This window comes from Pseudonaja textilis, chromosome 14, assembly GCF_049901715.1.
Source record: "Pseudonaja textilis isolate UNSWEBS1 chromosome 14, rPseTex1.2, whole genome shotgun sequence".
NCBI lineage: Eukaryota > Metazoa > Chordata > Lepidosauria > Squamata > Elapidae > Pseudonaja > Pseudonaja textilis.
Genome location: NC_142003.1, coordinates 7,010,668 through 7,024,860, shown reverse-complemented (window position 1 = coordinate 7,024,860; position 14,193 = coordinate 7,010,668). Strand labels below are relative to the sequence as shown.

Below are 14,193 nucleotides of genomic sequence, written 5' to 3'. Positions count from 1 at the left end.
ATTCTCTTATCATCGAATAATAATTTTTTCCACCGTAAACCACGCAGAGTCATGTAAGATGGATGGTATAGAAATATGAAGAATGAAAAGATATCTATTGATCTATAATCAACGGCCATCTTTTGATGCCAAACATAGCCAGCTTTTCAAATGCTAGCTTGATACAAAATTCAGATTTCTTTTGAATCCGTTTCAACAACAATTTGTAGTTTTTAACAGATGGAGTATATAACACATGAGTCAAGCACACTTCTGGTTTATCCTGCTTCTTGGCTGTCTTCCTAAAACATCTGTAGATGCAGCAGAAGAATTATCAGGCTTTATGAGGGTCATGACAGTCCACCTTCTTTCCAGTTGGAGGTCTGAATGTTATTGACATGGAGGAATTGCAATTTTTTTTTTATTTTGGCACAGTCACGCTAGAATCTGACAACCATTAGAAGATACTGTACAAAGATACATAGAAGGATTTTGTGTCTTATGGACATCTGTGGCCACCGTGTGGACTGAGATGGTCTTATTATGTCAAGCTTTGAATTTTATGTGGGAATATTCTGGCTAATTTAATTATTGAGAAATGTACCAATTTTGCTATGAACCAAACAAGGAATTTAAGCTGGCCTCTTAACGAGCTGAAGTTCTAGGAGCAAAATTTGAGCAAAAGCAGGAAATTCCACCCCATTACAGAGAGATGTAAATTGTCCATTTGGTGTGAGTTTGGCCATCATATCACATTCTACTTTGTGATTTTTCCCCCTTCTTTGGATCTACGGGTAGTCCTTGACTTACAACCTCAATTGGGACCAGAATTTTCCATTGCTAAGTGAGTCATATCTGATTTTACATCATTCCACCCCCACCCAAGGTTTTTAAAAATGTCAGGGTTTACAGAGTCAGTCTCTTGCCTCCAACAATCTGCGTCCTCATTTTACCCACCTTGGAAGGAGGGAAGGAAGAGTCAACCTTGAGCCTGGTGAGATTTGAACTGCAAAATTGCAGGCAGCCGGCAGGCAGCAGAAATAGCCTGCAGTACTGCGTTCTAACCACTGCACCACCGAGGCTCATAAGTCCAAGGACCAGTTGTAAACCGCATTTTCCAAAGCCTTTTAACTTGGAATGGTCACTAAATAAATGGTTATCAGTCAAGGACTCCCTGTATTGTATCTTAATTCCCAGCAAGCTTTTGGTATAGAAGTGTAACTTATGGCTGCAAAGAATACAGTGGAGAGAACAGGTTAACTAAAAGTGAAACCAGAGAAATATCAGGAGACCATGTTACAGAAAGACATCTGTTGCTTTAGCACTGTCATTTGAAAAAGTTTAAATAAACACAGCTCCAAACTCATCTCCCAAATGATTTATCTGGAAAGATGTTTTGGGCTAATCAATTGAAATGTCCCTATTTATACGGGTAATAAGTTTGTTTGTCATTACCCAAAGAAAATATGCTTTTGCACAATTTGGAGTCATTTCAACAGGTTTGGGAAGTTCAAGCATAAGTCATTGGTCCACGACTATAGGAAATGTGAGCTTGTGAGGGATAATGTGAGTTATGGATGCTGGGTTTGTTCCTGGAGGAAGACAGAATGTCAGCCGAATAAAGAAATGAAATAAATATTCAATCCAATTGTTTTTTTCACATCCAGTTCTGTAAGTCGTTAACTTCGCGTCTTCCAGCCTGCCCTTGTAAATGTCTGGTGGACTTTTGTTTTTTAAAAAAAACTCCAGAGAATTTTGCGTACAGAGACAGACCGTGCTACCACCAAGAATGTTAAAGATTAAGTGTCAATTGAAACCAGAACTTTTCTTGTTGGGATTAATGGAAAGACAACTCGAAACAGTCACGGAAGACTATTTTTACATATGATGAGTGCTCAGAGGTTACACATCATGAATTTGTGATTTATGGGTCTGATGATTAGAAAGGGGAGTTTATGGAAGATGGAAATTGTGATTTAACAGAGAAGGTAAAATGTGAAAAGATTAGAAGATCATCTTTATATTTTTTTTCTTTCTCTTTCTCTTTTTTTTCTCTTTTCTTTTTCTTTTTTCCTTCCTTCCTTCCTTCCTTCCTTCCTTCCTTCCTTCCTTCCTTCCTTCCTTCCTTCCTTCCTTCCTTCCTTCCTTCCTTCCTCTCTCTCTTTTCTTTCTCATCTCTTTTTCAATTCAATATTCTTTACTTTGGTTCCCGCCCCCCATTTATATTGTTCTACCTTATTAAAATTGTATGTATGTATGTTTGCATGTATGTATGTAACTATGCATGTATAAGCAAATCATAGGATAGCTCCTTGGGTGAGTTCTTTAGCTTAGCTCCAACATATTTGGAACAGTCTGACTGTGTTCATTAGGGGTTTGTGTGTGTCTGTGTATGTGTGTGTGTGTGAGAGAGAGAGGGAGAGAGGGAGGGAGGGATATAGCATAGAATAACAGAGTTGGGAAGGAGGGAGAGAGAGGAAGAGGAGGGGAAACTGTGAGTAATTTGATGGAGTGAAGATGTTGGGTGGTGTATCTTGTTAAGTAATTTGGCTCTGGCTGAGGGGGGAACTGGACTGCAGCTGCTCCAGGAGTTTCAGTGGCATTTGGAAACTCCCAGGGAGGTGAAGGAAGGGGCTGGACAGCTAGCCTTCTGCGGTCCGGGGAGAGAGAGAGAGAGAGAGAGACAAAGAGATGCCCTCCAGGTCAACGATGATCTACGGGTGGAATTTCTGGGCAGCTTTGTCTGCCGCCTTCTTTGCAGCCCATACATTCCCGCACACCAATATTAAAATAAGCCAAGGTGAGTTGACATTTTCGATTCAACCAGTTCGAATCAGGGCAACCCTAAATGCTTTGAGGGGGAAGTTAATGCAGGGTGACTATTTGAGCGGTTGGCTGCAAAACGGATCGAAGTATACATTGGTTACAGGGTGTTTTCTTTGCAATCGGTTTCCAGGTTTTACTTACAGGTTAACAAGTGACTTTGCTAATAGGTTTCCTCTGTCTGGAGAAATGTCTGCTTTAATAGAAATGTTGAGTATGTTGAAATATCGCACCTCTCCTTCGTGTTAAAAGAGCATGGATTGATCAAATCCATTGTGGTAGCTTTCCTGCTGAGTTAAATTCTAGGGTTGCGAAGTAAATTGCAAAATAAATTAACCAAAGAGATAGGTATGTATAACAATGCGTTGTAGAAAAACTTAACCAATGGCAAAACGGATCAAGTTTGGGTGAATGCAGCGGACAGCTATTTAACCAACCTGGTTAAATGTATTTTGTGAAGACTTTTTTTCTGTGTGATTATTTTTCATATTTATTCTTGAGTAGTTTCTTGTATTTTTTGTTATGGCTTTGCTTGGGGAAGATTGCTTTGAAGCCTAAATAACAATTCTGGGACTTATTTCGAAGATTTTGGGTGCATTTAGAAGCTTGGGGTCAATCAATTCAAAGAGTTGATGTATCGAAGGGAAAAGACATCTTCCAAACCTTGTCCAGATTTTGTACCCCTTTTTTCATAGCAACGTAATCGTTTCTATAATTATGTGGTACATCTAATGTTGTCCACTTTAAGACCTGTGAACTTCTACTCCCAGAATTCTCCAGCCAGCATATGGAAGAGTAGAAGTCCACAAGTCTTAAAGTCACCAAGGTTTGGATCTAATCCATAAAACAGTATCTCCAAGCGTATTCCCACATAAATTTTTTAAATTGCATTTCCTAATCCTGGGTGGATACAGGAGTCAGACTTGACTCAGGTGATCTTTTGATTGCAATGATGAAAGTTCTGCATTAGAAGAATACAAACCTGTTGTTGGAAAACAGCATTTTTTTTTAAACCTAGCTGACATCTCTGGGTGGAATTAAAGGAATGTGTGTGTGTGTGTGTGTGTGTGTGTGTGTGTGTGTGTGTGTAGTTGAGCACCCACTGGAGTACCACCTTAGCTGAACCTGCTCCTGTCCAGCAAGACATAATGGTGCACAAATTGTGTGAACTCAGCCAACTGGAGTTGATTTAATGAACAATGAGTTATTCTGATGTGTGCATTCAGCCACTCAAGATGTTGGGGGTCAGGATTAGCAGACAGAGGGTGAGTCTGGATGCTGAACAGAAGGAAAAGACAGAAGCAGAAGCCATGAAGAAGAGATGAGATTTTAGGGCATGCCAGCTAGTGAATGTCTTAACTGATGTACTTGTTATTGGCAGACAGCAGAACTATTTTTTTTAATTAATTTTTTTCTAAGGTGGGCTGGAAAAAAGGCACCCTTTCCCCAACCCTTACTATTTTAGCTGCTATGCAGCGACAGAATTTCTGTTGTTCGCACCATGGTGGAGCAACTCGTTGGACTTGACTTACAAATTGTGTCTGGATGTCTGGCTTCATTTTATTCCTTCCAACCCAACGGAATGTTGGAAATGTATTGTCTAAAGAAGCTCAGGCCCTATCAGGGTAACTCTGTGTAAACAGAAGAGAATTAGGCTAAATTTAGAGTGTGTAGCAAAGCCAAGGAGAGAAAGATGGAGCTTGAAATAGAGTTGGATCTGCTTGGGGTCTACACAGAAGAAAAATCCTGAATAATTTCCCAATACATCTCTGTGGAAGATTCCACTGCTGCTGATTCTTCCATTTGAAGCACCCATCCTTTATGGTCTCTTCCCTTCTCTTTTTCCCTTCCCTCTGTCTCTTCCCTCCCTTCCCTTCCCTTCCCCTTCCCCCTGTCTCTTCTCTTCTTCTCTTCTCTTCCCTCTGCCTCTTCTCTTTTCCTCTCCTTCCCTTCCCTTCCCTTCCTCTCAACTTTTTCAGGGTCCAACAGCAAATTGGTCCAAGGGCAGATCCATCCTTTTTCATTATCCTCCCCTCTTGAGTTCAAAGCTTGATGGTTGCTTATCTAAAGACCATTGACAATTTAACCCGACAGGTGCTAATTAGAGACCGGCCCGCTTGCTTTTTTCACTTCTGGCACATCCAGCCCTGAAATTCCTGGGGAGTCACTTTTTGCACACCGGAGTTAATCGAATTAGCCTTACCTGCTGGGGTAACTGGGGCTTGAAAATCAGAAGGGCAACCCATTAAGATGACTCTCCTTTGCATTCCAGCTTGGAGGTGCTTTTTGGAGAGGAATGCCAAGGGGATGGACGAGATAAGACGGCTTAGAAAACCCCTGATTAGGATTTGAACTCAGTGCTTGGCTGCTTGAGATTTTTTTTTTTAAAAAAATGGAAGCTATCCTAGCCTGACCAAATCCCATCTCAGCCCATTTAGGATCCTCAGTGCTGCTCAGTAACACGGAGCTTTCCCAGCCTTGGAAGAGCCCGGAGAACTTAGAAATTCTGCTTTCCAAGTTGGTTTCAACCACTAAACTCTGTCCATCATGAAACAAATGAGCTTGGAAAATGGCCATTGCATTTTTATCTTGCAAGGGGCAACTTTATCTAATCGATGGAGTGGGGAATTTTTAACTTGGGTATCCTCCTGCAATCTCCTTCACCTCTCTGTAATTGCTCGGATGTGTAGGCTCAACAGCTGGCCCTTGTCCTATCTGACAACATGGGCTTGGGGTTTGAGAGAGAGAATGACTTCTTGACCTTTGCAATCTCCACGTTGATAGCAAGTGTATTTACTGTATACCTACATCACAATAGAACTTATATGCCACTTCACAGTGCTTTGCAGCAGCTTACAGAGTCAGCCTATCGCCCCCAGCAATCTGGGTCCCCATTTTATCAACCTCAGAAGGACGGAAGGCTGAGTCAACTATGAGCCGGTCAGGATCGAATTCTTGGCAGTGGGCAGAATTAGGTTGTAATGCTGCACTTTAACCACTGCGCCACCACATATAGGTACATAAAACTCGCAGGAAAAATAGTACATGTAAACTACTGCTAATTACGGCATCATTATGAACTTTAAAAGAGAGTGCAGAAGGCTTGGAAAACTATCACAAAACAAGCCCCCTCCTCCAGATTTTGATCAAATTGTTCAAAATACCTTTTTTTTTTTTTGCTTTTCTACTTTGGTCTCTCATAATGCCAGATCGCAACAGTCCATCGTGATAAATCCATTAAAGCCATTCTAATTGATCATTCATCAGGGCATAGAAGAATTATTGTGGCCCTTGGCTACATAAGAAAAGTCTAAAATCCCTGTGTTTTGTGTGTGTGTGTTTACATGTTTGTGTACATAGGTAATATACACATACTATCATCTATATACAGTGGTTACCTCGGTACTCTGTTCATTAGTTTGAAATGAAAATATTCTGCCAATGCAGCTTTGCAATCAAAATAGAATCAGGTTGTGATTTCTGTCCGCTTCGCTCTGCGAAGCTGACAAGAGGTAGGATGAGTCCAAGCAGGGGTGGGATTCTACCGGTTTGGACCAGTTCTATAGAACCGGTTGTTATGATTCTGCACAGTTCGGAGAACCGGCAAATCGCACCACCGGCCTGAGAGCAGAGCTGAAACTTCCTTAGGACTGGAGCTTCTATTTTTCAAGGGCAGACTTAGGCAGCAGATTGCAGAAAGGTAGATCTGCGAGTGACTCTGTGATTCTGCAAGCAACTCAATCTGCCTGCCTGCTTTGCCTCCTTTGGGGTAAAAGTTGCTCTTTCTTTAAATAAAAATATTGACATAAATATTTACAATATTTACATACAAGCCATGTCCTGCCAGTCACAGGACCACCAAGTCACGCCCAGTCAGCAAGCCACGCCCACCCAGTCACATGACCACCGAGCCACACCCACAAATTAGGGCATGCCCACAGAATTTGAGTCGCACCCCTGAGCCCAAGCTATACGAGTTCATATTGGCATCTCCCAGGATCGATGGACAAGTTGCTCAAAGAAATCTAAAAACCTCAGGCAGGTGACAGAACGATAACAAAGACGTGCCTTGAAAAACTCTTCCATCTTTTGTCCCAAGCGTTGCCAGAGTCCATCCTGTCTTATTCCTGCCCTCTCTTCTGGACCGAATATGAAGGCCACTGTTACCGATATTTCCCTGTTAATAAAACTTGGGCGGAGGCCGATCTGTATTGCGCAGAGTTTTCTATCGGATTGAAATCGGCCAAATTAGCATCTATTCACAGGTAAGAACCATCGAGTGGGCCTCTTACTATCTGCGTTTCCTGCTCACCGTTTGTAAGGCGGATTACAGGTAGTCAACTTATTTGTGGCTAGACCTTACAGAATGACAGTATCTCCACTAAATTCACTTTTTGATGTCTATGTACGGAGCAGCATCTTTAGGTATCCTTATGATCGTTAAGGACTAGAAGACTGAACCGGTTAAATGAATAATGTTTTTGACTTATTGGTGAACTAGCTGGATACCCATGCTTCGCTACGAAACTATGTGATTGGGCTTAGTTTTGGGGGAGGAAAATAAGGGGGGGGGAATTCTACCTCTGCCTACCAGCCTCCATCGGTATTCATCTGGCTAGAGTCCTGTCAGTGTGTGAGAGAGTTGAGGGCTGTTTGGAAACTGAAACAGTATTTGCTGCGTGAGCAAGGAGACAGCAAGGAGCCAAGGCGTGGCTTGGCTCAACTGTTCTGTACTAAAGCTGCTTGGTGCTGTGAAACTAAAACTGAAACTGAAACTCCTCTGCTTGTGTTTTGCATTTGGAAGAGATTTCTTTTCAGGTGGGGAGGGGGAGTAGAACTCCTTAGCATCAGAGCATGTTAATAATAATATAGGAAATACTAATGTTCTGATGGTCATTTTTGAAAAATCCTTTCTTCGTGAGCACCTAGAAGCCAAGTGGAACAGATGTGCCAAATTTCAAGTTTGTAGGAGTTCTGGAGATTTTGTGATGATGCATGAGTGGCATTTTGCTTTTATATAGAGAGATTTGCAGTTAATGCTACTGATCCATCTAATTTATCAACTATAATGCCCTTTCCTGCAATGTGTCTATTTGGCAGCTGGGAAGAGAATGTGTTTGTCTACGACCTTGTAAACAGCAGGGTGCCTGGGATACCCACAGATATCTGGATGGGGTTGAATGATCTCAGACAGGTAAGAAATCTCCATTTTTTGGTGGGGTCCTCGATGCTCTCTTAGCTTGGTAGTTTTCTTACGGAAATGTTTCATGACCCAACTAGGCGATGTCATCAGTGTTAGAAGGGAGCAGGGTTTGCTCTCTGTTTATATACAATGACCCATTATATACTAGCGGCTTTCCCTGGCAATGTTAGTGCAGTGTTTCTCAACTTTGGAAACCTTTAAAAGGTGTGGACTTCCACTCCCAGAATTCCTCAGCCAGCGTGGGGAATTCTGGGAGTTGAAGTCCACACATCTTCTAGCTCGCAAAGCAGAGGAACATTGTCCCGACGAGCCAAAATAGTTAGCTTGAGGGTTTGCAACCTCCTCTTGCATTAATGTCTGAAGACTGTGATTAAATACAGAGTCCAGACATAATATCGCAGCAGGGACTGGAATCTAATTTGTATGTCTGTAATTTCCTCCTACGCTGAATCTGGAAACAATGGCAAGCTGGAGATAACCATCCACAAAACAAACCGCCCTCCATCTCTTTGAGGTGTTATCAATGGCTGTTTTCAGAGGAGCCTCCATTTTGGATGCTGGACATCCAAGCAACGTCTTCCAGCATGGATTGGGACTCCATCTTAAAACCTTTTTGTATTCAAACCGATTTATAAGGGCAGGGGTGGGATTCAAAATTTCTTACTACCGGTTCTGTGGGTGTGCTTGGTGGGCATGGTGTGGCTTGGTGGGCGTGGCAGGGGAAGGATACTGCAAAATCCCCATTCCCTCCCCACTCCTGGGGGAAGGTTACTGCAAAATCCCCCTTCCCTCCCCACCCTACTAACCTGCTTTCCAGCTCCGTTCTCCTGTGCAGGGCAACCAAAGAAGACCCAGCCAATCAGTTGGGACTCAGGAGGCGGCGCATAGATGGGGGCGGGGCCAGTCAGAGGTGGGATTGGCCGGTTCTCCGAACTACTCAAAATTTCCGCTGCTGGTTCTCTAGAACGGGTCAGAACCGGCTGAATTCACCACCTCTTGGTCCTTGGTGCTCTCTGAGCTTGGTTGTTTTTCTTGCAGGCATTTCATTACCCCAATGAACTGATGTTGCTACCTGGTTGCGTTATGAAACGTCTGCAAGAAAGCAACCCTGCTCAGAGGGCAGCAAGTTCCTCTCATTTCACCCCTGAGCTACAAATATTCTCCCTTATTGAAACCAAATTATTTTGGCTCTTGTCTCTCATTCAGAGAATGTTGTTTCACAGCTTGTGAGGACGGGGCGGAGGGGGCATTTGCATTCATTTTTTGCGTTTTTCCCTCTAAATCCGCGTTTCTCCACCTTGGCAGCTTGAAGAAGTGTGGGCTTTAATTCCCAGAATTTCCCAGCCAGCCATTTAAAGTTAGCAAGACTGAGAAATGCTACTCTAAAGTGTCGGGAATACAATGGCCTCGCTTTTTCCCTTTGGAGGAGTTGCATGGAGCCCTCAGGCCATCAGTTGCCCCTCTCTGCCCCAAGATTAGATTAAATTAGATTAGAATATTAGAATAGAAAAGAAAAGAAAATATGGAGTGGAATAGAATGGAATAGAATAGAATATGGAGTAGAATAGAATAGAGTAGAGTAGAGTAGAGTAGAATAGAGTAGAATTGGAATTGGAATTGGAATTGGAATTGGAATTGGAATTGGAATTGGAATTGGAATTAGAATTAATTAGAATTAGAATTAGAATTAGAATTAGGATTGAATGGAACAGAACAGAAAATATGGAGTGGAATAGAATGGAATGGAAAAGAACAGAATATGGAATAGAATATGGAATTGAATCGAATCGAATCAAATAGAATAAAATAAAATAAAATAGAATAGAATAGAATAGAATAGAATTCTTTATTGGCCAAATGAGATTGGATGCACAAGGAATTTGTCCTTGGTGCATAAGCTCTCACTGTACATAAAAGCTATAAATGATAAATCATGATAATCATCATAAAAAACATTCATCAAGAATCCTAAGATACAACACTTAGTGATAGTCATGGGATACTAAATAAGCAATCAAAACCATACCAGGAAACTAAATATATAAATCATAAAGATACAAGCAACAAGGTTACAGTCGTAAGTAGAAAAGGAGAAATGGGAAGGATGAGAAGAATACAGAAGAAGGATACAGTCGACAGTGTTGTGGGAATTAGTTGTTTAGCAGAGTGATTACATGTGGGGGGGAAAAAAACTGTCCTTTTATCTTGTTGATGATGGTTTCTTTGGCAGGAGAGCAACTTCGAATGGACAGATGGCTCTCCTTATGACTACAACTACTGGGATGGGAATCAACCGGATGATGGGATCCACACTATACCGGAGGACGAAGACTGTGTCCAGATCTGGTACAGATACAGCAGTGGTAGGTGGCATGTGCCTCTCCAAGGTGCCTTCTTCCCCAACTCAAACCCCTCGGCCATCAGCAACACCTGGGCAGGAAGAAGCCAGGATTCCTCTTGTAGCAAAACACACACACAGTTGGGATGACGGCAGGAACCCAGATAAGCCTCAACAATACCAGATAATTCACGATTTGCTCTCAACCATTGGCTGTGCGCAGCTTCCTGTTTAAAACACTGTGTTCCCAGCTGCAGCTAATCAAGGGAATCAGGGCCCTTTCCTCCCCTGTAAGTCACGCAACCCACGTTGCTCCCTTCTCTGTTCCTCCCTGCGTGCCCTAGGATGAAGAGGGGGTGGGCCTGGATCTTCCTCCGAATTCCCTCTCCCTTTCTCTGCCTCTCCCCTGCTCTGCCCAGCTGGCCTTTGCCCTTCCCCAGTTTCCTCCACAGCCAAAGGAGTCACACTCCCACTCCCTGTCAGCTGTTCGGCCTCCCCCTCCGAATCAGATTCCGACAAGGGCATGACAGAGAAGAAAGGAAGTGGGAACGGTCTACTTCTGTATTCCTCAACCCGGGCAAATTTCAGCTGGATGGACTTCAGTTCCCTAGCCAAAATGGGCATTGTGGACAATCCTGGGAGCAGAAGTTCACACATCTGGCAGGTGTCCAGCTTGGAAAAGGTTAGGCAACAGGCTTGTTTTCCACTCCCCCAAGGGGTCATTCTTGCCAGCATCAGCACGTCAAATATCTAGGCAACGAGAGACCCTTTCCCCATTCACATTCCCCAAGTTGTGAGTGTTCCATCAGTGGAGGTTTTTAGCAAGAGATGTGGATAACCGTTTGTCTGAAATGGAATAGTATCTAAGGGGTTGGACTAGAAGACCTTGCAAGGTCCCTCGCAACTCTGTTATTCTACTCAGTGGGCTTGAGAATGTTAGAGAAGTACATTTATCACCAATGAGAAGTAGAAAGCTGCATGTATGAGAACTTCTCCATCGAATAATACCCAAGCATCTTTAGGTATGTTAGGGCGGCGCAGTGGCTCAGCGGTGAAAGATGCTGGGTTTGTTGGCTGGAAAGCTGGCAGCCCATGTTCGAGACCCGAGCGCCATACAACAGGGTGAGCTGCCTTCCTCGCTGCAGTTCCTGCCAACTTAGCAGTTCAAAAGCGTGCAAATGCGAGTAGATAAATAGGTACCATTTTGGTGGGAAGATAGAGGCGCCCCGTGATGTCACATGACCATGGAAATGTCTTTGGACAGCGCTGGCTCAAGGGCCTTGAAACGGAGATGAGTGTTGTTCCCTATAGCCAGCAAGGACCCCTAACCCTTTAGCCTTAGTTATGTTAATCCTAAAACCTGGACTTTGAATCCTGGGTTGTATTCTCTACCTTCCACCTTCCTGAGTCAACAGACACATGATTTTTTTTTTCCTCCTGGCCTTGAAAAGGTCCACCATCTGTCCCTTGTTTACAAAACAGCTTTCTCTGGCATGAAAATCAGAGGTTTCTGTCTTGACACAACCACAGTGTGCAAATAGGCTGCTGCAGGCTGGCGGAGGTTTAAGCTGAGCTTTTTACCTTTTTTTTACTTCACGTTTATTCTTTTTTCTTTAAAGATATAATAGGTGAGCTCGATATACAAAAAAAAAACATAGAAAAAGAAAACACCTTGAAAAGAAGGTGAAAAACCTAGAAAAAGAAGAAACCCTGGAAAAAAAAGAAGAAAGAAACCAACATGTATTTTTGCAAACCTGCAGAGATCAATAAATGTGATCACTGCGATCACCCATAATTGATAAGATGATCCATGAATGGACGATCTATTAATCAATACAATCAAAGCACTAAACTGTTGGAGCCCTGTGTTGGTAGAAGCCTGTCTGATTCTCCCCTCCTACTTTTTCTTTCTTTTTTTTGTGTGTCTTTTTACAGCGCTACGATCTTGGAACGACAATAGCTGCAATCGAGAATTTCCGTTTGTGTGTAAGATCCCGTCTTTGGCAGCTGATTAACCGGCTTCCCTGCCCTGGAGAAATGAAACATCTGACTTCAGAAAGATCAGCTGGAGAGAGAAGAGTGTTTGTTTTTGGTATTGTTGTGTTGTGCTGTTTGGCCCTTCTCCTAGGCATCCTTTACCAAATGCTGCACTGACTCATTGTTGTCTTCCCACCGAGAAATCTTTCTTGGATCGGTGCTAAAAATATCAGAGCAGGAAGATTGACGTTGTGTTAGTCTATGGTAGCCCTGAATCAGGAAGAACCCGATACTTCTTCTGACTTAACCCAATTTATTAAAATGCACCAGCTTTTCTAAGTCCTTTTTCTTTGGCGAGCTTAGGGTCTTATTAAAAAGCTTCTGTGAGCTTATGCCTTTTTAATAAAGGGAGTTAAGTGGCAGAGATGCGACTAGATCACTGGTGAAAGATAGCAGGAGCAAAGAAATGTTGGCTTCTGGGTCAAACCGGAGGTGGGTGGGAAGCCAGATATAATTCCTCTGATTGGAAAAATGACGTGAAAAATTATCTTTCCTTTTTTTTTTTTAATATTGACAAGCTCAGCTTTAGGCTGATGCAGGAATGGTATGAAAAGTTTGCCTTCCAAAAATATCCCTTCAAAGTTGGTCTGGGCCAACTTAGACTAGACTAGACTAGAATAGCAGAATTGGAAGAGACCTTGGAGGTCTTCTAGTCCAACCCCCCACCTCAGGCAGGATTATAGCATTTCAGACAAATGGTCATCAATCTCTTCTTCAAAACTTCCAGTGTTGGAGCATCCACAACTTCTGGAGTCAAGCAGTTCCACTGATTAATAGTTCTGTCAGGAATATTTTTCTTAATTCCAGATGGCTTCTCTCCTTGATTTGTTTCTACTCATTGTTTCCTGTCCTGCCTTCTAGTTCTTTGGAGAATAGCTCGACTCCCTCTTCTTCTTTTTGGCAACCCCCGAGATATCGGAACACTGCTGTCATGTCACCCTTAGTCATTCTTTTCATCCAACTAAACATACCCAATTCCTGCCAACGTTCTTCATGTTTTAGCCACCAGTCCCCTAAACATGAAAGGTGTTGCTAATATTCTCATTTTCACGAAGACAGAAATACGTTAGAAATTGTTGAAAATATTCGTAGCTCGGGTTATAGGTTTTGGCAGGGGTCTGTTTTCCGAGCTGGCTGTTTAGCTCCTGGATGTTTTGTTAGCCTGACACTCTACCGATGGACCCATCCACAAAGAAACTGACTTTCAACCAGCATATGATGGTCATTTTTTTCGTGCCATAGAAACTTCGAACAATCATGCAATGAATGTTGTAAGCCATGAACTATTTGTAATACAGAAAAGCTGACAGCTTCAGAAACTGGGGATCAAAAGTGTTTAATCTGGGTTTTTTTCCCCCTTCCTTTCTTGAGCATTGCAGTTCCAGAAAGCAGAACTGATTTAGGATGTCTATCTTGCAAGGACGCATTTCATTTTTCTTCTTTGTTTTTCTTTCTCTTCTTCCTCCTTGACTTTATCTTCTCCTTCCACTTTTCCTTCCTTCCTTCCTTCCTTCCTTCCTTCCTTCCTTCCTTCCTTCCTTCCTTCCTTCCTCACCCTTTGTCTGATCTTCCCTTTCATCCCCTCCTTTTCTGCCCCCACCCAACGGGCTGTTAGATCTGCATGGGAGCTGATCCCCTGCAGACAGAGCTTCCCAAAGTAGACTGTCATTTGAGATTAGACAGGGATCACAGGGTCCACCAGAAAGAATTTCAAAGGCTTTGCTTCGTCCTTCCCTGTGTAATGTTAAAAGAGCTATCCACCCCCTGGAAAAATGAATATTCAGGCTCCAGGGCCTTAATCTCTGATCTAGCT

At 42.7% G+C, this 14,193-nt stretch overlaps 1 protein-coding gene across 1 annotated transcript; it reads left to right on the top strand.

Moving 5' to 3' along the window:
- Positions 1-1,886: 1,886 nt before the first annotated feature.
- On the top strand, positions 1,887-13,591 carry CLEC19A (C-type lectin domain containing 19A). The gene is made up of 6 exons (XM_026724331.2): positions 1,887-1,967; positions 2,541-2,779; positions 6,902-7,067; positions 7,903-7,996; positions 10,236-10,368; positions 12,279-13,591. Exons 2-6 carry the CDS (start codon positions 2,671-2,673, stop codon positions 12,356-12,358), a joined length of 582 nt encoding a protein of 193 aa, XP_026580116.1. The 5' UTR covers positions 1,887-1,967; positions 2,541-2,670; the 3' UTR covers positions 12,359-13,591.
- Positions 13,592-14,193: the final 602 nt, after the last annotated feature.

What these genes read in the sequence shown, in the direction of transcription:
- CLEC19A (XM_026724331.2), top strand. Translation starts at nt 2,671, where the DNA reads ATGCCCTCCAGGTCAACGATGATCTACGGGTGGAATTTCTGGGCAGCT. An exon ending in CAATATTAAAATAAGCCAAG is followed by an intron (nt 2,780 to 6,901) that starts GTGAGTTGACAT and finishes TTTTGTCCCAAG; the next exon opens with CGTTGCCAGAGTCCATCCTG. An exon ending in AAATTAGCATCTATTCACAG is followed by an intron (nt 7,068 to 7,902) that starts GTAAGAACCATC and finishes TCTATTTGGCAG; the next exon opens with CTGGGAAGAGAATGTGTTTG.